General features: G+C 38.7%; 1 protein-coding gene across 1 annotated transcript in view; it reads left to right on the forward strand.

The window, feature by feature from the left end:
- cps1 (carbamoyl-phosphate synthase 1, mitochondrial) overlaps positions 1 to 23,067 on the forward strand; it is an 81,466-nt gene that overhangs the window by 27,347 nt on the left and 31,052 nt on the right. The window contains exons 25-32 of the mRNA XM_030758696.1: positions 1,924 to 2,105; positions 5,012 to 5,206; positions 8,122 to 8,189; positions 12,458 to 12,533; positions 13,524 to 13,601; positions 16,480 to 16,587; positions 17,769 to 17,858; positions 18,227 to 18,397. Of these exons, the coding sequence (XP_030614556.1) occupies positions 1,924 to 2,105; positions 5,012 to 5,206; positions 8,122 to 8,189; positions 12,458 to 12,533; positions 13,524 to 13,601; positions 16,480 to 16,587; positions 17,769 to 17,858; positions 18,227 to 18,397 (968 nt within the window). The remainder of the gene's footprint in view (positions 1 to 1,923; positions 2,106 to 5,011; positions 5,207 to 8,121; positions 8,190 to 12,457; positions 12,534 to 13,523; positions 13,602 to 16,479; positions 16,588 to 17,768; positions 17,859 to 18,226; positions 18,398 to 23,067) is intronic.

Here is a 23,067-nt window from a genome sequence, read left to right on the forward strand (position 1 = left end):
AATTCATCACAGTACAGAAACAGCATTAGTGAAGGTTACAAATGATCTTCTTAGAGCCTCTGACAGTGGACTCATCTCTGTTCTTGTCCTGTTGGACCTCAGTGCAGCTTTTGATACTGTTGACCATAACATTTTATTACAGAGATTAGAGCTTGCTATAGGTATTAAAGGTACTGCACTGCAGTGGTTTGAATCATATTTATCTCATAGACTCCAATTTGTTCATGTAAATGGGGAGTCTTCTTCAGACAGTAAGGTTAATTATGGAGTTCCACAGGGTTCTGTGCTAGGACCAATTTTATTTACATTATACATGCTTCCCTTAGGCAGTATTATTAGAAAGCACTGCATCAATTTTCATTGTTATGCAGATGATACTCAGCTTTACCTATCAATGAAGCCAGATGACACACATCAATTAATTAAACTGCAGGAATGTCTTAAAGACATTAAGGCCTGGATGACCTCTAATTTCCTGCTTCTAAATTCAGATAAAACTGAAATTCTTGTTCTCGGCCCCACAAATCTTAGAAACATGGTGTCTAACCAGATGCTTACTCTGGATGGCATTACTTTGGCCTCCAGTAACACTGTGAGAAATCTTGGAGTCATTTTTGACCAGGATATGTCCTTCAATGCACATATTAAACAAATATGTAGGACCGCTTTTTTGCATTTGCGCAATATTTCTAAAATTAGAAACATCCTTTCTCAGAGTGATGCTGAAAAGCTCATTCATGCATTTATTACTTCTAGGGTGGACTATTGTAATTCATTATTATCAGGCTGTCCTAAAAGCTTTCTGAAAAGCCTTCAGCTGATCCAAAATGCTGCAGCTAGAGTACTGACAGGGACTAGAAAGAGAGAGCAGATTTCTCCCATATTGGCTTCTCTTCATTGGCTCCCTGTTAAATCTAGAATAGAATTTAAAATTCTTCTCCTCACATACAAGGTCTTGAATAATCAGGCACCATCTTATCTCAAAGACCTCATAGTACCATATCACCCCAACAGAGCACTTCGCTCTCAGACTGCTGGCTTACTTGTGGTTCCTAGGATACTTAAGAGTAGAATGGGAGGCAGAGCCTTCAGCTTTCAGGCGCCTCTTCTGTGGAACCAGCTTCCAGCTTGGATTCGGGAGACAGACACCCTCTCTATTTTTAAGATTAGGCTTAAAACTTTCCTTTATGATCAAGCTTATAGTTAGGGCTGGATCAGGTGACCCTGAACCATCCCTTAGTTATGCTGCTATAGGCCTAGGCTGCTGGGGGGTTCACATAATGCACTGTTTCTCATTCACCTTATTTACTTTGTTTATACTCCACTCTGCATTTAATCATTAATTGATATTAATCTCTGGCTCTCTTCCACAGCATGTCTTTTCTCTCCCCTCAGCCCAACCGGTCGCGGCAGATGACTGCCCCTCCCTGAGCCTGGTTCTGCTGGAGGTTTCTTCCTGTTAAAAGGGAGTTTTTCCTTTCCACTGTCGCCAAGTGCTTGCTCATAGGGGGTCGTTTTGACTGTTGGGTTTTCTCTGTATTATTGTAGGGTCTTTACCCACAATACAAAGCGCCTTGAGGCGACAGTTTGTTGTGATTTGGCGCTATATAAATAAAATTGAATTGAATTGAATTGAAAACATCTTACATGGGTTTTTATATGATATGCATTAATTGAAATGGTACTGTTGCTTATAAGATTTATTTGTATTTGTATTGTGTGTCTAGTATTTTTACCCACAAGGCATATATGCTACGTACAGTAGCTACAGTGTTGCCAAAAGTTGTTTATTAGGTGCGATCTGGTATTTATCCAGTATTTACATGGAAAATAAATGTAGCAGTCATTCGATTTGTAATTGTGATGCTGAAATTATGATCTGTTTTTGATGGCTAACCTATTTATCAACCATTTGACCATCAGGCAGCAGTGTTGAGTTTGACTGGTGTGCGGTGTCCAGCATCAGAGCCTTGAGACAAATGGGCAAGAAGACAGTCGTAGTAAACCACAACCCAGAGACAGTCAGCACTGACTTCGATGAGTGTGATCGCCTTTACTTTGAAGAGCTGACCCTAGAACGCATTCTGGATATCACCCAGCAGGAGGTTAAAACACTACCATACACATGCCATTTTTCCATTTGTGGAAATTCAGACAAAATACACATATTTGGGATTTTCTCTCCTAAAAAGAACAAATATTGGTACACAGTACAATTCAGACAGTGTCCAAACCAAAATAAAACAACTTCCAATGGTGTGTCATTGAAATTACCAAAGATAAATGTACTATCATTTCATAATGTATCCTGATCTAAAGCTCAGAGCCTGTTACAACTTGCATTGAGAATGAGGCAGTACAGACTGACAATCAGTTAAAGGCTTTTGTCAATGAAAACGATTATATTCATGTGTGTAGTTTAGAATCTGGTTTAAATAATGCATTGCAATCAATTTAAGTTTCCCATAGAAAGAGTTATATTGATTAAGTACATAATACACATTTATTAAAGAAATCAATGTTGACAGCTATATCAAAGGCAGAGTGTACTTGTGGACTTAAATGTTTGCCCAATAATACCGGCAGGTAGATTTATTGGTCTGAGACTGGCACACAAGCACTCATATAATGGCATAATAACTTCTCTACCCTGCTCAAGAATAATTCTTCATTGAAAAATGTAGAAATCAAACATTAGCTGCATGACTGTGACTTATTACCATGGACTGCCCACTGAGTAGATCACCGCAGTGCCTGGGAAAAAATACCTTCTCTGCTCAGAGTGACATGAATGAAACATAACCACCACCGTCTGAAATCTCTTTTATTCTTATATATAAATTCAGAAAACAGTTAAGCATGCAGCTTTGTCACTCCTTATGTGTCACACCAATTTTTGCCTCAAAAGCAGCTTAACATAACTCTTTCTAATGGACACTGGGGATAAAAACCCTAAACTTTGGACATTAACTGGACATTTTGCTTTTGGAGTTTTGTGTGGACTTTTTTGTTTTTGGGGGAGTTTTTTTGCCTCTCTGTAGCACTTCTATATCTTGCAATTCTGTATGGAAAATATATATTTTTTGATTATTACATTGTTAGGCAGTTATTTAATCAATGTGATGTGTTTGGGTCACATAATGAAGTTATTTAGATAAAGCTGCAGATTTATTGGTTAATCTATGATCCTACCCTCACTCATGATGAGAAGATATAGACAGTATCTGAAAAAAAATTAAAATGGATTATACATGTGGTAGTTATAGTGTGGTGCTAGGTCATGCAGGCCTGATTTAGAGGTGCTGCTCTTCCACATCAAAAGTAGCCAGCTGAGGTAGATTGGGAATCTGACTAGGATGCCTCATTGAAGCCCTCCTAGGTGAGGTGTTTCAAGCATCCCTTACCATAAACAGACCCCATAGCAGACTGAGGACACTAGGGACCGGCTTGGTCTTGGCATCTCCCTGGATAAGCTAGAGGCAGTGGCTAGGCAGAGGTGGATTTTGGGAGCTCTGCATATAGTCTTGCCCTTGCAAGCTGAACATGAATACGTGGTAGATGGTGGCTGGATTGATGGATGGTTGGATGATTTTGTGTACAAAAACTAATAATTATTGCATTGTGTGATATTATAAACAAATAATGACAGTCATGATTCTAAGTTCTGTTTGCAGTCTTTTAAAATAGTCCTATTATGCTTATATTTTCGACTCCACATTCTTGGAACTAAAATACTTTGGCATGATTCTGAACTTTATTTATCCTATACTGGGCCTTACACAGCCCCTTGGTTCATCCTGCCTGAAACAAGCCATTTTGGCTCCCTTTTAAGCCAACATTTTTCTGATTCATTATCCTTTTAGAGACAGATAATTTGAACAACAGATGGATAGAGCTACTGTAAGCGATGTGCCTGAGATGCCCATATTAAGGATGTCCCCTCTCTCTGATGTCATAAAGACCCAAAAGTAGAAAAAAAAGTCAGCTTGAAAACTTCTTTTGTTTCACAATGATTATTTGCACATAGACTGACCTCATTATTTGAAACTTTGGCCAGGTGTAGTGAGCATCCACCATTGTAACAGTGTAGATAACGGATATAATAGAAAAGGAAAACCGTAAGAGGTCCGCTTCAAGGTTGCTGGTAGACCGGTGTCAAAATACACACAATTCTCTAATTATTTATTAAAATAGATAATTGGAATGCTATTTAAGATGTGATTTCACATACATAACCAGGACTGATTTTTATATCATGCATATGCTATGTCATTATTTTTACCTTAATTTGCAAGCGCATGTGTGTGTTTGCGTTTGTGTTTGTCTGGAGCCCAGGTGACCCAGATGTTGTCAAAGCATATTCAAGGGCAACGTTTCCCTGTTATTTTCCGTGTATGTTGGCCCCTTTGTATTTATGTTGTGTGCTGTGTTTGTGTACTTATGGCTGCTGACTTTCCCTTGCAGAGGAAATGTAATCCAGTTAAAGTTGCGATGGGATCAGAGTGTGATTAAGTGTTTGTTTGTTCAGGGAGATAGCATTACCATCAATCCCTCTCTTGCAGCTACAGTTTGTATATGTGTGTGTGATAAATATGGCATTAGAGCATGGAGATAAACCCTGGACAGGAGCAGGAGAGCAAGGCCATGAATAATGAAGAGATACAACTTGGCATTGCCATGGAAACAGCATCCCCCTTGGATCAGCTAGACAGGAAAAGGGGCTGCACGCTGTTATTAAAAGGAGTGTGCACACCTACACACACACACACACACACACAAACTAAACCCATGGCACGACCAAGATCAACTCTTTATGGTTGTCTCATATTTTCACTGTGATCAGAGGTCAGGATAATTTAAAGTGGTTTCAGAATGTGGATCTTAGCTTATAGGCAGGGTTTCCCTCCTTCTGTCGTTTCTCCCTTCTAACGCTTCTTGTTGTAGTTGTTCTACTTGATTTACTACCTGCTTTATCTTTTGCATTCTTCTTATTCTATTTACTCCACTCCAGGGTTGCTCTGGCTGCATTGTGTCAGTGGGAGGTCAGATTCCTAACAACCTAGCTGTCCCCTTGCACATGAATGGGGTAAAGATTCTTGGGACAAGCCCCCTGCAGATCGACCGAGCTGAGGAGCGCTCTGTCTTCTCCAGCATCCTGGATGACCTCGAGGTTGCCCAAGCCCCATGGCAGGCCTTGAGCTCCCTGGTGAGAGGAAACCTACAAATTCTGAATTATTGATGTGACAAAGATATAGAGTAGAACAATGTTGTGATATACATTTTCTCAGTATCTTTTCAAAACAACTCCTCACCTGTGCACCAAGGAACAGTATTATAGTATTAATTACTTTTGATAGTCTATCACATCAGAAAACTATGTTTACTTGTCTTAAGTGCTCATGTGATTTTTGCTGGCTTAAAGAGGTTCCCACAGATATTTAAAAGCATGAATGTTTATTTTAAAGAAGGTCAAAAGGTCTTCAGAGTGGCTTTAATTTTGAGTTGGTGCTTATATATGAGACATTCCCTAAAACGTCTACAATATTTTCTGTATCTAGTTAGCATTATGGTTTTACTTTTTTTCACCCATTGTTTCTGTATTACATCTTCGTTTCACTTATGTACACTGTCACAAAATGCAAACAGTGCAGAGAGAAGAGGTAGTTTGGTGTGTGTGGGTGTGGATGGGGGCGTGGGTGGTCCAAGTTTAAGGAATTACAGCTACAAGATGAAAAATAAGACATGGCTCGTCATTGCAAGTAAACATTTTGAGGCAACTGGGAAAATCTGCCACTTTTTAAGACAATCTTATAACTCAGAACATGTAAAGATGTTTACTTAGATACATTGCTAGATTTAGTATAGTTCTGCTGTGGAAATGTTAATATTACTGCTATTTAAAAAAAATTTTAGAATCAGTGTGGTGCGAAACTGGTGGAGTGGTGGGTTCCCTGAAAAATTAACAAGGTTTTGCTTGTCAGCTGAGGCAGAGAACCAGAAGTTAACATTTACAATAATGGATTACACAGCAGTAGATGTATTTTGAAAGTGCTGTAACTAATGATATAAGCCCTCCACTGTTATATACATGGTTCCCCTAAGCAGTATCATTACAAGGCATAGCATACATTTTCATTTCTATGCAGATGATACCCAGCTTTATCTATCCATGAAGACAGATGACCAGTTACATAAACTGCAGAAATGTCTTAAATACATACAAGTTATTGTACTCAGCCCTACAAATCATGGTGTCTAACCAGATGCTTACTGTGGATGACATTCTTCCTGTTACCAGGGAGTTTTTCCTTTCCACTGTCACCAAGTACTTGCTCATAGGGTGTTGTCTGATGGGATTTTCTCTGTATTATTGCATGGTCTTTACCTTATAATATTAAGTGCCTTGAGGTGACTTGTTGTAATTTGGCGCTATATAAATAAAACTGAATTGAACTGAAAGTAATTGGAGATGTCATTTTGACAAGGTTCAGTCAAGTGAAACCTGCTCAGCCATCTCTGCTGTGTTTGGTTTTGTCTCTGTAAGACAGTCCCAATGGTTTACAGGGAAATCCTTCTAAGAATATCAATCTTACTGTTTAGAGGAGTAAAGGAGAAATTTTCAAACTATTAAAAATAACAGAGCACCAAACCTCACAGATTGAGTAGATGTCTGATACTGACATTTGGGCACGAAAGTTGCCTTTTTTTTTTCTGATTTATCAATGAGCATTATTTTTCATATAAAGATTTTCCCATACACAAATTGTTTCTAAAAATTTCTTCCTCAGAGGTACTATTCAGCACTACGTGGATGTCTTTTTTAGTCTTTTTCTTGTATTTGGCAGGCTCGACTCACTCCTGGCTTCATCTGAATGAAACACTGGCAGACTCTTCTGTGGAACATGTGGAGCACTGAAATATGTCTGCCATCAGTGTTAAAATGTCTCTTCCATTACCTTTGCGCTTGTATTCAGTTACCACTGACGAGCGATTATCTAGTTCACATGCAGATAGAGTTCTGCCTCTCCAAAATTTACGTATAGTCTATATTCATGCCAGTCTTGGAGAAACTGTTTGTTTTTAATTGGCTGGAATAACTCCAGGAGAGCCGTAGAGAGATGGTTCTTGTGTCTCTGGGAAGCTATTTTCTGTTTGGTAAATGGTACTTCACCTGGTGAGTGAACAGTGGGTAACGATAGAGAAAAAAAGGCTAGACATGCGGTGAGACAGAACGGAGAAAGAACTATGATGATAATGATGATGAGGAGGTGGAGGAGGACATGCAGCCTTTCTCTCTTGTTGCAAGACTGTGTCCACAACTCCTACACTTTCGTCTTTCACTCTTTTCATGGCGGGGGAAAGAAAATCAAAAGAGGGGTGAACTGAAGTCCCATTCTTTCTGACTGTTGGAGCATTTATATTCTCCCTTTTTACTTCCCTGATTTATTCTTAGCAGATATGGTGTATAATGCGTGTTTTTGAACTGAGAAGAGATAAAAAGGAGCTTGCTGTATGAAAGAGTTAGAGGATGTGCACCAGCACACCTTGTTTCAATATAACAAGGTTTCTATAATCGTGTAGTTTTCTAATATCATATACACTAATATATCAAAACTGCTCTGCTTCATCATTTAGTAGTTACACAAGGCAGATAAATCTTAGTATGCCATTTTAATGCCACGTGCCATTTTAAATATGTCCTCAAAAGTGGATGCATTTGTAATCTACACAGATGTTCTAAATTAGTACAGCTAATATTCAGAATCATTCACAACTTTTATCATATAAAATGCAAAACTGCATTGGATATGTGTTTTTAAAAAATCATTTGTAAGCACTTGTCCAGCACTACATTGGTAACACTAAACCTTGACCTAATATTAACTGGTTTTTAAAATCTTTATATTTTAATTAGAGCTGTTTACTACAATATGTAGAAATGCACAAAAGAAAACCGCCACTTCAGCTGACAGATTATTTTTTTCTAAAATTTTAGTGCAGTGTCACTGGGACTTCACATACACGTTTTTATATGGAGCACCAAGATGTGGGAGCTTATTCTGTTTGATTTCTGGCCCAACTATAATAATGCGTTTGCTGTGCACTTCTCTTTCTGCGCAGGAAGACGCCTTTGCTTTCGCTAACCAGGTGGGCTACCCCTGTCTGCTGAGGCCCTCCTATGTTCTAAGGTAGGTTTTAATATATCATAACAACCAGCTAATCTCTATTCCCATCACAAAAGTTGCAGTAGATAAGATTTTCTTATCGCATCAGCAGTCTCTTAACCATAAATGTAGCAGATGAATCATTAACACTTTAAAATATTTTAGATAATTTGCCTCAGTTTAAAAAAATAAGCTCCAGGGGCATAAATAATCTAATCAGAATTTATCTTGTGCCACATTTCTATTCTAAATAAATACACAGGAGGAAGCTGTGCACTCTTGGTTGGCTGAGGCATGAGAGGGAAGTCGATGGAATTTCTAAATAGCTAATTCACAGCATAATTATTAGATGACTAAAACACATTTTTATTTATGAAGATTAATGAACTTCATTCACATAAATTCTGCTTCGATCATGCAGTGACACTTTTGTCCAGCAGATGTCATGATGGGACCCTGGATTCAGCAGTTTGATCTGTGGTCACTGAAAACTTGTGTTTTCACATTCAAGCTGTGATGTTGTTTTAAACAGGATTTTGTCTATTCACTGCAGGGTACTGCGTGAAAACCCTGAGTGTTGTGCACTAGGCAATATTAATGTAATTCAGTGAAGTGATATGTACCAGTATTAAAGTGTGCTTCTGTTTGATGTTGAAGTAACTATAATCATGCCATTAAGGATCTAATAAAATAAATAATATTCCACTTAAAGTTACTTATGTTGAATATTAATCAGGTGGAAGCTCGTCTCTTCTCCGTAGCATCAGTGTTTGGTGAACTTTACGATCCTTACAGCTTTTTCACTTTTTCACTCTGACATACTTGGTAATATATTTTGAGTGTTCTGCTCAGCCTCAGTGCATATGCACAGATACTCAAAGGTTTACACACAAACACTCTCATCCTTGTCAAAATCATACTTGAGACGTAAAATGTGCACACACACATAACAAAACTGAATATTATTTACATATTTAAGTTCATCTTTACATTTGGTTATGTAAACATTTACTTAGTATTGTTATTGCTGTGACACGCAATCACTGATAGCCAATGTTGGACGTAAAAATTCAGACAGGTTTCAAACAAGTTTGTAGTTTTACCATTTTTTGAAGGTCGCTACTTTAAAAGTATATCTAAAACTGCTACTTAAAACTACTTCTATGTCAGACCATACTAGAAAGATTGAGACATCATCTCATTCTTTAATCCATGTTAAGCTTTTGTTGACAACATGCAGTGCAAATGCAAAGTTCTGAGGAAGTGCTGCGTGTGTGAAATATGAGTGTGTGGTGCTCCCAATAAAGCCAAGCAGGAAAATCACCGTACTCACTTTTATTCATGGGGAAAGAGACAAAAATGCATCAAGTGAGTTTATTGCAGGTCAGTTGTTTAATACATCTGCACAGAGTGGACTCTGGATCCCAGCATGGAGACAGTGACACCAACAGGGGCAGTGTCACCAGCAGGATCAGTAAGACTGGCAGGGGTCAAAGTCAACAGGACACCCCTGACACAAACTGGGTAGCCATCAGCGCAAAATCTACTATCCTCATTGGATTCTGGAATGTAATGAACCATGTATGAACAAGGCAAGATGGTGCAACTCATCCAAGAAATGTGGAAGTACAAGCTGGACATTCTTTGAGTAAGCGAAAGTCAGTGGACTGGTCACGGAAGACTGAAGACTTGCTCAGGTGAAGTTGTCCTTTACTCTGGGAGGGATGATGACCTTCACTGTGAAGGAGTGGCAGTTATTTTGTTAAAGAAGATGGAGAGGAACCTGATGGAGTGGAGACCAGTGAGTAGTAGAACTGTGTTAGCACATTTCAGAGGGAGGCAGAAACGCCTAAGGGTTAGCCAGTGCTATGTACCCACGAATGACAGTGATGACACAGATAAAAATAACCTTTTACAAAAAGCTACAGGTGACTGTTGAGAGTAAGGTGGCCTCATCATGGGAGATCTGAACATGAAAGTTGGCCATGACAACTCTAATTTGCAGAGAGTGATTGGAAGAGAAGACTGTGGAACAAGGAATGAAAATGGCGAGAAGCTGGTTGAGTGCTGTGACTTAAACAACTTTGTCATCAGTGGGACTTTGTTCCCACTCTGAAACATACACAAGCTGGGGCGCCCGGGTGCCTTAGTGGTTAAAGCCGGCGACCACATACGTACATATGGTGCAGGTTTGAGTCCCGGCCTGTCGCCAGTTTGCCAGCATGTATTCCCCTGTATCTTTCCCTAATTTCCTCTTTCCTCTACTGCAAATAAAGCCACTGTGGCCAAAAAAAAAAAAAAAACATACACAAGCTGACATGGAAATCCCCAAATGGCAGAGATGAAAACCACCAGAATGATCAACTGCATGTGGTGATGCTCCATCATGGATGTGAAGGTGAGGAGTGGAGCATTCATTGGCAATGATCATCACCTCATGTTTACCCAGGTGTGACTGAAGCCCAAGAGTCAGGAAGAAGGCAGAGAGATATGACATCAGGAAACTGTTAAGGAAATGTTAAGTGTGCTTTCTGTCTGCAGATCAAGAACAGGGTCCAAGCGCTGCGTAACCTTAATGTGAGCGATGAAAAGGAAGAAGTAGATCTAATAATCTATGAGAAAGCCGGCAAGAAGCAGCTTGGAGTCCACGGAAAAGAAGAACAAAACAAATGGATATCTGGGGCCTCCATAAAAGTGGGGCGACAATTGAAGGAAAATATCATGAACACCAAATCTCCATAATCACTTGAGCATCACAAAGAAGAGTACAAGGAGGCCAACCAAAAAGTCATATGGACATGTAAAAGAATCCTATTATATGCATCAAGCTTCCAAAGACAGAAGTGTTATCCGATTGTGGAAACTGGAGAGGAATCACACTTCTCTCCAAACTTAGCAAGATTATGGCCAAAATCATCATCAAGCGTCTATCTGTCAACAGTAAACTCAGAGTGGAGCAAGCAGGATTCTAGAAGGGAGGAGCTGCATCAACTATATTTTCATGTTCAGAAACATCATTCAGTCATGAATGTCAAAGAATTCTCTGTGTGAACTTCGCTGACTTTGCCAAAGCTTTTGACAGTGTGCACCGAAGTAGTGTCTGGAAGATTCTCCATCACTACGGAATACCCTCTGAAATCATTGAACTCATCAAAAGCTTCTATTTGAACTTTACCTGCAGTGTGGACAGTGGCGATATCCCTTTTGAAGTTGAGAGTGGAGTGAGGCAAGGCTGTGTAATGTCAGCATTTCTTTTCTTTTTTTTGGAGTCAAGACTGTGACATTAGGATCATTTTACATCAGGTACTTCAAGTTTTATGGAAAGTCAGTTGACTTTAAGACAGCAGTTTTACTCCTCCTCATTAAGCAAGTGTGGTCTTGAATTTTCAAAGTCCATTGATTATAAAAGTAAAAACCTAACTTTATCAAGCAAATATGTGCAGCTGTTGTAACTAAAATGATCAGTTTAATCATGACTTTTACTGATCCTGCTAGTACTGCTCTTGGACAGCAGTATGTGCTGCACTAATGGATGGAAAGACATTAAAGTTTAGACATTTTAGGGGTTTTCATAGAATGCTGACTTTTGATTTCAGCCAACACGGGACACAATCAATTTTTAACTCAATAGCACTTATACAGCTTGCTGAATTGCTTTACAAAAATGATTCTTAATGGCTGGATACATTTGAATGTTCTGAGAACAGTGATGCAGAAACTAGATGGCATCTGAGTCAGTCATATGCCTTCATTTAAATGCAGTATAAATATATCACTGGTTTCCTAAATGAATGGTCAGTTTTGTGTTGGGGTTTGGACATATGTTTGCCTCTAAGCTACAGACAGCTAAGGAATAAAGCCCTGACCGAAGCCTGTGGCCTTCCTTTGTCCCGTTTCTCTCAACCACTCTTTTTTCTGTCAGGAGGATAGCCCAGCCAGCAGTCTAAAATCAAAAACAACAACCACAACAGAACTAGCCTAAATCCATTGTTTTTTAATGATGAAGATCTGAACTCATTTTCAAGAGCCTGGAGTGCTTTTCGACCTAAATAGCTGTTCTTCTCCCTCTCTCTCTCTCTCTTGCTCCTTATTTCAACAGTTTCCAGACCTTGTTCCTGATGGTAATAGTGATGCAATGGAGAGATAATGAGTGTTTTTGAACAATCATTTGAAGCTTGTATGTTCTCCACTTTGCTTGTTTCTCATCCTCTCCTGTGCCCTTTTGATTTCCCTTCTTCACTCTCTTTCACCCCCCCCCCCCCCCCCCCCTTCCCAAACTTGCATCTCGCCAGTGGCTCTGCAATGAACGTTGTGTATGGTGAAGAGGAGATGAAACGCTTCTTGGAAGAGGCAGCGCACGTGTCCCAGGTGAGCTTTCTCTTAACTGTGTGTACGTACCTGCACCTGCAAAAGAGACATATTGCGATAAAACACTCTAATCCTTCCTTCCTCTTTTCCACTGGTCCCTCTTGTCCCCATCTAGCACATACAGTCACACTAATTTTGCACAAAGTTGTCCCTTTGTTTACAATTAACTGATGTCACCAGCTGCAAAGGTTATTGGCTAGTATTGTGTGCCACTAAGCACCAAGGTAGCTTGGGGGCAGTTGGCCCCTCCAAGGACCTTTACTTGGAGCTATAAACATATAAACATGCACATGTTACACCTTCAAAGCACCAAAGCAAGCCTTTTAATGGCACTTTAATAGACTTGAACAAAGTAATAATTGCATATTCTTATTTTGCACACTGGAAGTTAAAATTAATGTGAGGAAAAATGATGTGTAAGTAATTATCAATTTTCTATCTCCATACATGGATAAACTTGTGTGTTAGTAAGCTGTGGGGATCAAGTGTTCGGTCTGCTGTTTCACCTGATACTGGTGGCCAGGGAAAGTGGATGGTATATGCAGTGTCTTAGGACACTGAAGCAAGAGGGCAGGGGTCCATGCCTGGCTAAAACCCTAGTCAGCCAGCTCTTACCAGCTTGTCAAGAGCTCCAGCCATCATTGTGCTGTTCATTGACTGCCTGTTCAACATGATTGACAAAAAGCTGAAATTAGAGTTTATAAAAGGAAAATTCAACACCTGGGCAGTGCAGCCTCTTCCTCTTATGTTTGAATAAGGCAGACTGGATGTTACAGTGACTCACCATCACCTCTTGAGGTAAAAAGTGATATAATGTAATGGGACATGGCTAGCTGTTAAAAGAAAGCTGCATAAATCCACCGTGCACTGTGCTAAAACAAAGTTAATGTTGCATTTTCCAGTTGGCCAGAGACTACTTTTTGTTATTGTTGTTTTTTTGTTTTTTTCCTTTTCCAGAAGTAAATAACCTTCCTTATAACTCCTTTTCAGGAGCATCCAGTTGTCATCACCAAGTTCATACGTGGTGCCAGGGAGGTGGAGGTAGATGCTGTGGCCAAGGATGGCAAGGTAACACTGGTTTTTCCAGGTATATTTGCTTTTGCCTTAGTCTACAAAGGCATTACTGGCAATGCAGGCTAAATGTAAAACATACACTAGGTATTTTATTATGATCTCCTTAAAATAATCATACTAAGTACCACATACTGTGTGACTTGTCCGGTATACATTTTCAACATAATGTAACATAATATTCCTGAGTCTTATAGCCTGGAAAACAAGATTATTTGTCCCTTTTTATTTATTTTGACAGTATTTTTTAACATATTTCTATTTTTAACTAAAATTTTTATTAATCTCTATAGCCTGTCAATATTCAGTCCTGTATTATTCCTTAGTTTAAACTGAGAGGCAGGACAGATATTGAGCTGAGAAGAAAAATAAAGTGGAACTCATCTCATTCATCTTGCATGAAAAACATCACAGCCCAGCTAGATCTGATGGGAAGAATGGAATATATTAAAACCAAAGTGCAGGAAAATGGTGGTACTAACTTTTTTTTCTTTTTTTCTTTTTAGATTGAATCAGTTAAGGGTATTTTTAAATTATTCTGCTTCAACATACTGATTTTTTTTTTTTTTTTTTTTTTTTTTTTTAAAGTTTGACAGTTACCACAGATTTTTTTGTTGCTGTGTTATTGGATTGAACAGCTGTGTTGTTACTCTATCAAGTATGACATGTACATACTATAAAGATCTACAGCTTGATTTGTTCCAAAGACTGTTTAGAGGAAAGTGCTGTCCAGTTAATGCAATATCAGAAAGGCCTGATATTCACTGGATATACACTCACTTTATTAAGTACATCTTGTTAGTACTGGGTTGGACACCCTTTTGCCTTCAGAACTGCCTTAATTCTTCATGGCATTGATTGAAAAATGTGCTAGAAAACATCCCTCTTTGGTCCATACTGACATGATAGCATCACACAGTTCCTGCAGATTTGTATGCAGCCAACAAATCGTCTATCACATAGAGGTGCTCTACTGGATTGAGATCCGATGACTATGAAGGCCATCTGAGTACAGTCACGTCACTGTCATGTTCAAGAGGAGTTTGAGATGATTTGAGCTTTATGACATGGTGCATTATCTTACTGGAAGCAGCCATCAGAAGATGGGTACACTGTGGTAATAAAGGGATGGACACAGTAAGTAACTATACTTAGGTAGGCTGTGGCATTTAAGCAATGCTCAGTCTGAACTAAGGGACCCAAAGTGCTCCAAGAAAATGTCTCCCACAACATATTCAAAGTCCCTTAAATCATCTTTCTCCTACTTTTGGATGCTCATTTTTGAACTTTATCATGTCACGTTGACCACATCTACATGCCTGAAGGCATTGAGTTGCTAGTATGTGAATGGCTGTTTAGCTATTTGTGTTAATTAACAGTTGAACCGTTATATCATTTATTTGTCTAATACACTTTCATAATTAAAAAGTAAAAACACTGAACTGCATAATCTGTAACATATATATTATATTGTTCTCAGTATGTTGGATGCATTTAAAATTGAGTTAAAGGTTACATAAGAGGAATAATGGTATCAAATATTGGAAACAGTAGTAAAAAATGCTTGTTTTGTCATTAAATTAAATGGTTAAATTTGGTTCTTCATGGTGACAACCAGTCACTAAAATGGCAAGCTCACCAAGTTTTGATTAGCAGTTAGCATGAACAACAAGGTCATTACTCACTGCAATGATCACCTTCTCCTTCATTCTGATGCTAATGTGCACTCTCTGTATTATGTCATAAGGTGACTTGATTGGCTGTTGGTAGTGCTGCAGCATTTGAATAAATGCAATTTGGTTCACTGGAGAAAAGTTTTCCAAACTACCACTGTGAGCAAAGAAATGGCTCCACGATGCATGATATCATCCCATTCAAAGTGCATACGAGGCAAGCATTGAACCCTGGCACATGTACATGTGAACCTGACCTTACACGGGAAAACTCACATTACATTATACTTTAGTGTTAAATTACGGTAGCACTAACTGTTATTTTAACTTTTTAGTTCTTGTATAACTGTATCTGCAGTTTAAGCTGCAGTAGGCGACTGAGTCACCAAGGTAATTGTCCTGAATGTCTTGTCTATTTTTCTATTGTTTAGATTTTGAGAGTCATTTCAAGGGTGTCATTTTGAACGTGGGCTCTCCAGTTGTATGGTAGATTTTCTCACTGTGCTTTCTCTGAATACAGACCCTCCTTTATCTTCAGTATCACATTAACAAGCTGTCCATTCATTGAATACCAAACAGGACTCATTACTCGTAGCTAGACTGTGTGTGCGTATATGTGGGGGAGAGTAAAAAAGTCAGAGATAATACGTATTAATTACAGGCTCTATCTGAAGGGTGTTAATGAATGCCATGGTTAGCAGCAGTTTAAATGAGCTAATGACACGGCAGCTCATTTACACACACACACACACTTACTTTCTTGGCGATATAGATCTTTTCTTTGGGTGAAATTTTGAAAGTTATTCAGACGCTGAATATCCATGTACATTGTTTCTTATCCAGCTCCTCAGCAAATACAAGGCCTTTGCCTCAAACAGTGTTGGCCTTACTGAATTTATTTTTCTCCCACAAGCACAAAGCAGCAGTCATCGTCTTTGAAGTGGCTTCCTGTATGTTGACACTATATTTTTGTATACTGTTTTTTCATTGGCATGCTGTATGTTTAACACATGAAATCTGGAGGCAATTTGCTTTTAATTCTGAAACTTCTTCTTGGTCAACAGACCAAGGCTGTGAAAGGAGTATTTGCCTGGAGCAGGCATTTCTGTGTTTTATTAGAGCTGTGAGCTGCTTGCAAATATTGTTCTGTGTCCAATTTACCTCATTAATGTTTCTGCATGCATTTGGGTGTGTCTGTTTAGGTTCTGGTTCATGCCATAACAGAGCATGTGGAAGATGCTGGGGTGCACTCTGGAGATGCTACTCTAATGCTGCCAACCCAGACCGTTAGCCAGGGGGCACTAGAAAAGGTCAGTTAAGTTCAATTCAATTCAATTTTATTTATATAACGTGAAATCACAACAAACAGTCACCTCAAAGGTTAAGTCACTTTAAACAATGCCATGGTGCACATTTAGTTTCCTTGCTTCACTATCATGTATTTCTTGGTCTTTCCCAGCAAGGATGCAATCTGTTGTGTTCACAAAAAATACATTCTAAGAAATTAATCCATCTTATCAGTTTAAAAAGAAAAATAAGAAGAAATGAAGCAAAAAAACCAAAAAAAAAAAACAGGTGGCACGGTGGTTAGCCTGGGTTCGAATCCACCTCGGCCGGGGCCTTTCAATGTGGAGTTTGCATGTTCTCCCCGTGTCTGCGTGGGTTTTTGCTGGGTATTCCAGTTTCCTCCCACAGTCCAAAGACATGTGGGGTTAGGTTAATTGGTGATTCTAAATTGCCCATAGATGTGAATGTGAGTGTGAATGGTTGTTTGTCTCTGTGTCTCTCTGTGTTAGCCCTGTGACAGGCTGGTGACCTGTCCAGGGTATACCCTGCTTCTCGCCCTATGACAGCTGGGATGACTCCAACCCCCCCAAAAGGGTAAGTGGAAGAGAATGGATGGATGGATGAAGCAAAAAACACTTGCATAGGATTCATGTATGTTTTCTCACAGTAAGCTCCTCTGTTTCCTCCTCATCGCTTGCATGACTTAGAATTGACACATGCAGAGGAAGAAGCAAATACAGGAACAATTGGCAGAATGGAAATCAACTATAGTGAAAAGTCCACCACCTTTTAAAAAAAATTTTTTTTTTGGCCTTTTGCGGCTTTGATGGTGTTTTGCAGTGGAGGGAGGCAGGGGAGTGGGTGGGGGAGATGGGGGGGGGGGGGGGGGGGGGGGGGGGGCACGCAGTGAATGGCGACTACAGTAGGTCGGGACTTGAGCCTGTGCCGTCTGCCCTGCCATGTGGCATATGTGGTTGGCCCCTCAACCACTGAGCCACCCTGCCCCCCTACTTTTTTGGGTTTTTTTTTTATATATAAAAAAGACTTTATAATCCATGTTAAGTTAGCAGTTTAACTTGTACTTTGTGCTTTTAGTACACTAGGCATATTATACAAAATAACCAAAGACAAACTCTCCTTCGGTGTTCAAACTGAAAGTGAATCTTATTTGATTTTTAAGTGTGTCTTTTTCCATTTCTTTCAGGTTAAAATTGCCACCCGAAAAATCGCGCACGCATTTGAAATTTCTGGGCCATTTAACACTCAATTTCTGGTTAAAGGCAATGATGTCATGGTAGGTGTATCTCTCAGTGTGTGACTAAAAAGACAGACTGACATTTTCACACCTGGTTTCAGCAAATGCAATTCACTCACAAATCCACTGTTGTTCAAAATGGTTCGCAAAGCTGGATGAATTAATAATCAACCTTGCCTTCAGCTTTGATGTTCAGCCACAGTGCACATGCATGTCCTCTATTTGTGTGTCTGTGTGTGTCTACTCTGGCCACTTGTATAGTATATTTATGCATTTGTAATTTATATATCTCCATAGAGTGTATTTATCTTCTAAGTAACCTTAATTTAACCCAAGTTTATGGTATTCTGAAAGAATGTCTTTTTTACTTTTTTCATTTAACTGTATTTTTGTGTTGCGTCCTGTAGGTGATAGAATGTAATCTGCGGGCGTCACGCTCCTTCCCTTTTGTATCCAAAACAATTGGTGTTGACTTCATCAATGTGGCAACCAAAGTGATGGTGGGAGAGCCTTTGGATGAGGCCAGCCTTCCCTCACTTGAGAAACCCATCATTCCTGTAGACTACGTCGGAATCAAAGTAAGAAGGAAAACTGAAATTAGTTTACAGCTGGGAAATGCATGACTGGCTTTCTTAATGTTTTGTTTTTATTTTGATGTTTTAAAGGGTCCAGAGAGAATGGATTGGCATATAGACAAAATAAATGAGTTAAAGCACAAGTGAGAAAGGACTCTTCTAACTCATTACTTCTAGAACTGCCTGTTGTTTTATAACAATGTTGGGAAGGTTTTGATGCACTTTTAGGTAAGATGGCTATCATAAAGGTAACTATGACACAGGCACTGATTAACAAGGAGAGAGGGTAACGTTAGAGTCCCACCTCTAGTACCATCATTCCAAGCATGAAGAATGGAAAATTAATGTAGGCTACAGCAGCTTACTAACTTCTCATAATTAGTGGATATTAACTGAACAGCTGATAGTAAAATGGTGTTAGGACATTTGCCTTGTTTTTCTTTTCTTCCAGCTCCTATGTGCAAAGTGTGTAAGTGGATAGAACCGTCTAACTTAATGGTTACACATTTTAAAAACCTCCCTGACCCTTAAGCCCAAGGACAGTAATGATACTAGAGTCTGATGGGACCCTCCAACCAGAGTTCATCACTGTTATGTTTTAAACAACAAGTTAATTCGTAAATAATAATTTAAGTGATTTTTAAAAAAAAAACTGAACTGTATAGACAAAAAAGAACATGTCATACAATGAATTTTTAGAGTACAGAGTATGTACAGTATAATCATTAAAACTGGAATTTGGAACTTGTAATTAGCATTATCAGCATTTGGAGGGAATGCCTTATCCTTCTCTTTTGCTGTTGATGCGAGAAACTTAAGTAATAATTCTGAAAAAAAAATAAAGTGATATAGTGTAAGATACCTATAACATACACCAGTAACATGCTTATAACATTAAATTTAAAAGCTTTCATGTTATAGAATTAGAATTCCTAAAATTAAACCTCTCGGTGTTCTTCTTGGGCCTATCGTTCACTTTACAGTGTTTACTATTTGCTTTTCATTTGATGGAAGCAATGTAATAGTTCCAATACAGAGGATCAAAGTTAGGTGCTGCAGATATGGAAAATACAATAAAATACACGCATCACACTTCACATATACCACAATAATTTTCACCAATACACCTTAGCCATTTAAGAGTGCACATCTAAATTTCTTTGAATCTTGGCATTCACACAGCTTGACAGTTGGCTCTGTCAGACATACTGTAGCTTTCAGTTTACTACATAAAGTATTGGCCGAGATTACAGATTTCACCCTCCAAATCACTCCATTACTTGTGTCCTACAAAACAACAGGTAATACATTACCCTAGAAATGGCAGAGCCCATGTTTATTTCAGTAGTAATGCCCAAGATCAAACTGAGTGGTTATGAAGTGTTAATACTTTAGCTTCCATGTAGTCTACTAGCTATACTAAGTATACTAACATGTCTGTTGCTGGTGTCCCAACTCTGACACCGGTGGCGCAGAGTCATGGCAACCAACAGGGATGGAAGTACTAGGATGCTCTGCTAACTAATTAATGTTAAATGTCAAAGTAAACAAAATACATACAGTAATGTGATACTGGTGGGAGTTAGATTACAGAGTAGCAGAATTAAGTTATTTAGCATTAATCATTATCTGCTCCACTCACCATTGTCTTCCTTTTTTCCTTTCTTTTTTCACTCCCAGAAGATTAACTATTTAATTTTTACTGGCTGGCATCCATCATTAGGTTTGTTTTAACAGAATTATAAATGACATTTACAATGGGAGTGCGTGGAATTAGTGTAAAGTTTGTCAGCTCTTGGGTGCCCCCTACAGGCCTGGGGGTCCACACAGTTGCCTGCCTTGCCTAGCGCCTATAGGTGCCTCTGCCCAAGGGGGTATACAAAATTGACCCAGTGGGATACCAGGCTTACAACCTTCCTCCTCAAGGTTTTGATATATACTGTTGCTATTGTTGAGCAGCCCAAGTACCCCTTTGATTTAACCAGTGGCCACAGAACTCCTGTGGTCAGCCAAAATGTCCCTTAAGTGCTGCTCTGGTCAGCCTAAGTGCCTGCCCGAAATTCTCCTTTGGTCATCCAAAATTACAGTTGGTCATCAGCTGTCCCTGTAAAGAGTCAGGTGGCCCTGTTTCCAGCCTATCTGCCCCTTTTTTTTTTTTTTTTTTTTTTTTTTAAGAGTCCCTTCAGTGTGCCCATGGAACCCTGGGCTCAGCCCATTTGCTGCAAGTAGCCACAAATGCTGCCAATGTGCTTCTGTGATTGTGTGTTGAGTGTCGTTCTGTGCAAGAATAAATGGAATCAGAGAGCAGAGAAAAGAGACGCTTTTATTTTCATTATTTCAGCCCATGCCCATTAGAGTCTGTACACACTAATGTAATAGAAGATTTAACCATGGTTCCATTATGCTCTTGCATGAAATTCTTCAGATGTAGCTTTTGTGTTTATGTGTGTACGTTAAAACAGTCGCTTGACACTTCAGGCCAAAAACATGCTGTTAGCTCGCTGGCTTGAGAAATTACACAGATAGTCATTGTTAACACTCTCTAAAGTGAAGCAAATGAAATATAAATTATTTATTTCTTTTGAATTTAATTCTATTTACAAAGTGGTGGTCTCTATAAATCGAGTAGTAACAGTGTTTGTGCTGTGGTGTCATTATAGACAGCTGTCTATTTTGAGATCAAGCTTAACAGCAGCTCTTTTTGTTTTCACTTAACTAAATGCAATGATCCTGAACTTTGGGGAAGTGGCTTCAGGGCCAGATTATTACTTTTTTAAATTAAAAAAAATATATATTTTTTTTAGATACTTATATTTAATTTTCTAGCTCTTCTTCTTAATATACAGTCTGAGAAACACTGGTGACGATACTTCTGTTGGGCATTTGTTTTTAATTTAATAAAAGATCTTTAATAATTTTAGGGTAAAGTTTAATCTCTGGAAAGCATTTCCACATAATTTCACATAATTCCGATGTATTGGACAATCATGAGCCAGGTCTTTTTTCCCATTCCAAGGATGGAACAGTACATGTATTGTGGGTAAAAAAAAGTATAATTTGAGAGAGTGCAGTACAGCATTATAGTAAATAATAATGGCACAAATGGTATAGTATGAGCATATTTTGACTGTCCCAGACTTCCCAAAAATGACCAGTATGGACAAATGAAGTGAAGCTCTCTGTTTTGCAAATAGGCAGGGCAATCCAGTTTATATTACTGTGGTAGTTCTGTTTCTCCTTTCTCTCATTGAGCTTCAGGTTGTGCCATTTCACAAATTTCTCTAGTAGTCCCCTATAACCCCTGTAGTTTTCATCAGACCACAAACACAATAGTGAGTTCAAAGGGAACTTTTAAAAGGTGCTTTTTGTGTAAAATAATATTTTAGAATAGAATAGAATAGAATAGAATAGAATGCCTTTATTGTCATTATACAGGATGTACAATGAGATTGGAGGGCCAATCCTGTTCAGTGTCATGGAACAGAAAATCAAACTCTCTAAAATAAAAATAAAAATATTATAAAAATATTATAATCTAGTATAATCAAGAGATATACAGAAAATAAACAATGTGTAAAATATACAAAAAATAGAATGTATAAAAATATATACATACATAAGCTTTCCTTAAAAGTGTCTGTCATATCTTTAGCCTGATGTATTATGTTATATGGTTTGAAAATGAGTTCAGAGCCTTACATGTATGATATTGCAATAGGTGCTGCAGGCTTCACTAATACCGCTTCTATTGGCTCCCATAACAAAGACGGCAATTACTCCTTCATCATTATACCTAGGCATGATGTGGGGGAGTAGTACCTGGCTTTCTCATACCAACTGGGAGGTTTACTTTTCAGATTGGGTGTGAGAGAGTTTACGTGTCACCAGCTGTTCAAAAGCTATTTTTTCTGAAGTAATTTCTCTCTCTAATTACAACAGAGCTGCTGTAACAATGGTTGTAGTTTGAAACCAATCACGCAGGCATAATCCCCAACTCTTCCCCACCACCTAAAGTTTTCAATTTCCAGCCTGCACAGTGGTAAGGAATATTAATCAGAGCTCTGAATTCTCCAAGCGCCAGGCTTAGACTTCCAGAGTTTACTTGGAGAATACGACATAGACTTCATACCCGCTGACTGATATGGGACTTCCTTGAAATCCTGCCTCGGTGCATTTGAGTTGTTTAACAAAGCAGAGCTAATTTCTTTTTTTCTGTTAAACATATTATTGCTTCCACAACATCAAACCCGTACTGCAAACACAGTGTGATTGTCGAAAAAACATTACCCGTCCAAAGTGGCCTAAAGAGTGTTTGATCAGTATATCCCCTCTCACAGCCTCACTGTCCTCACTGTATCATCACAAGACACATGTTATTACCACCAGAGACACCACTGTCATTTATCTGTCTTATTCCCTCACAAGCTTTAGTGTTGCAGCCTGTTTTCCCTCTGAAGGCCCCTTGTTTGAACCAATGCTTTTTTTTTTTTTTTTTCCCTTTTTCACTAACAAGTCCCTATTGTGTAATTTCTGTCTCCATATACAAATTCATAGGAACAACATCACATTTGTATTTATGATACTAGGAGGAGAAAGAGCATGAAAACAATTTTTGAGGAGGAGGATGTTGATATGATAGTTTGGTGTCATTCCCCAGTTCAAAGCAATTTAGA

Source organism: Archocentrus centrarchus, chromosome 21 (assembly GCF_007364275.1).
Source record: "Archocentrus centrarchus isolate MPI-CPG fArcCen1 chromosome 21, fArcCen1, whole genome shotgun sequence".
Lineage (NCBI taxonomy): Eukaryota > Metazoa > Chordata > Actinopteri > Cichliformes > Cichlidae > Archocentrus > Archocentrus centrarchus.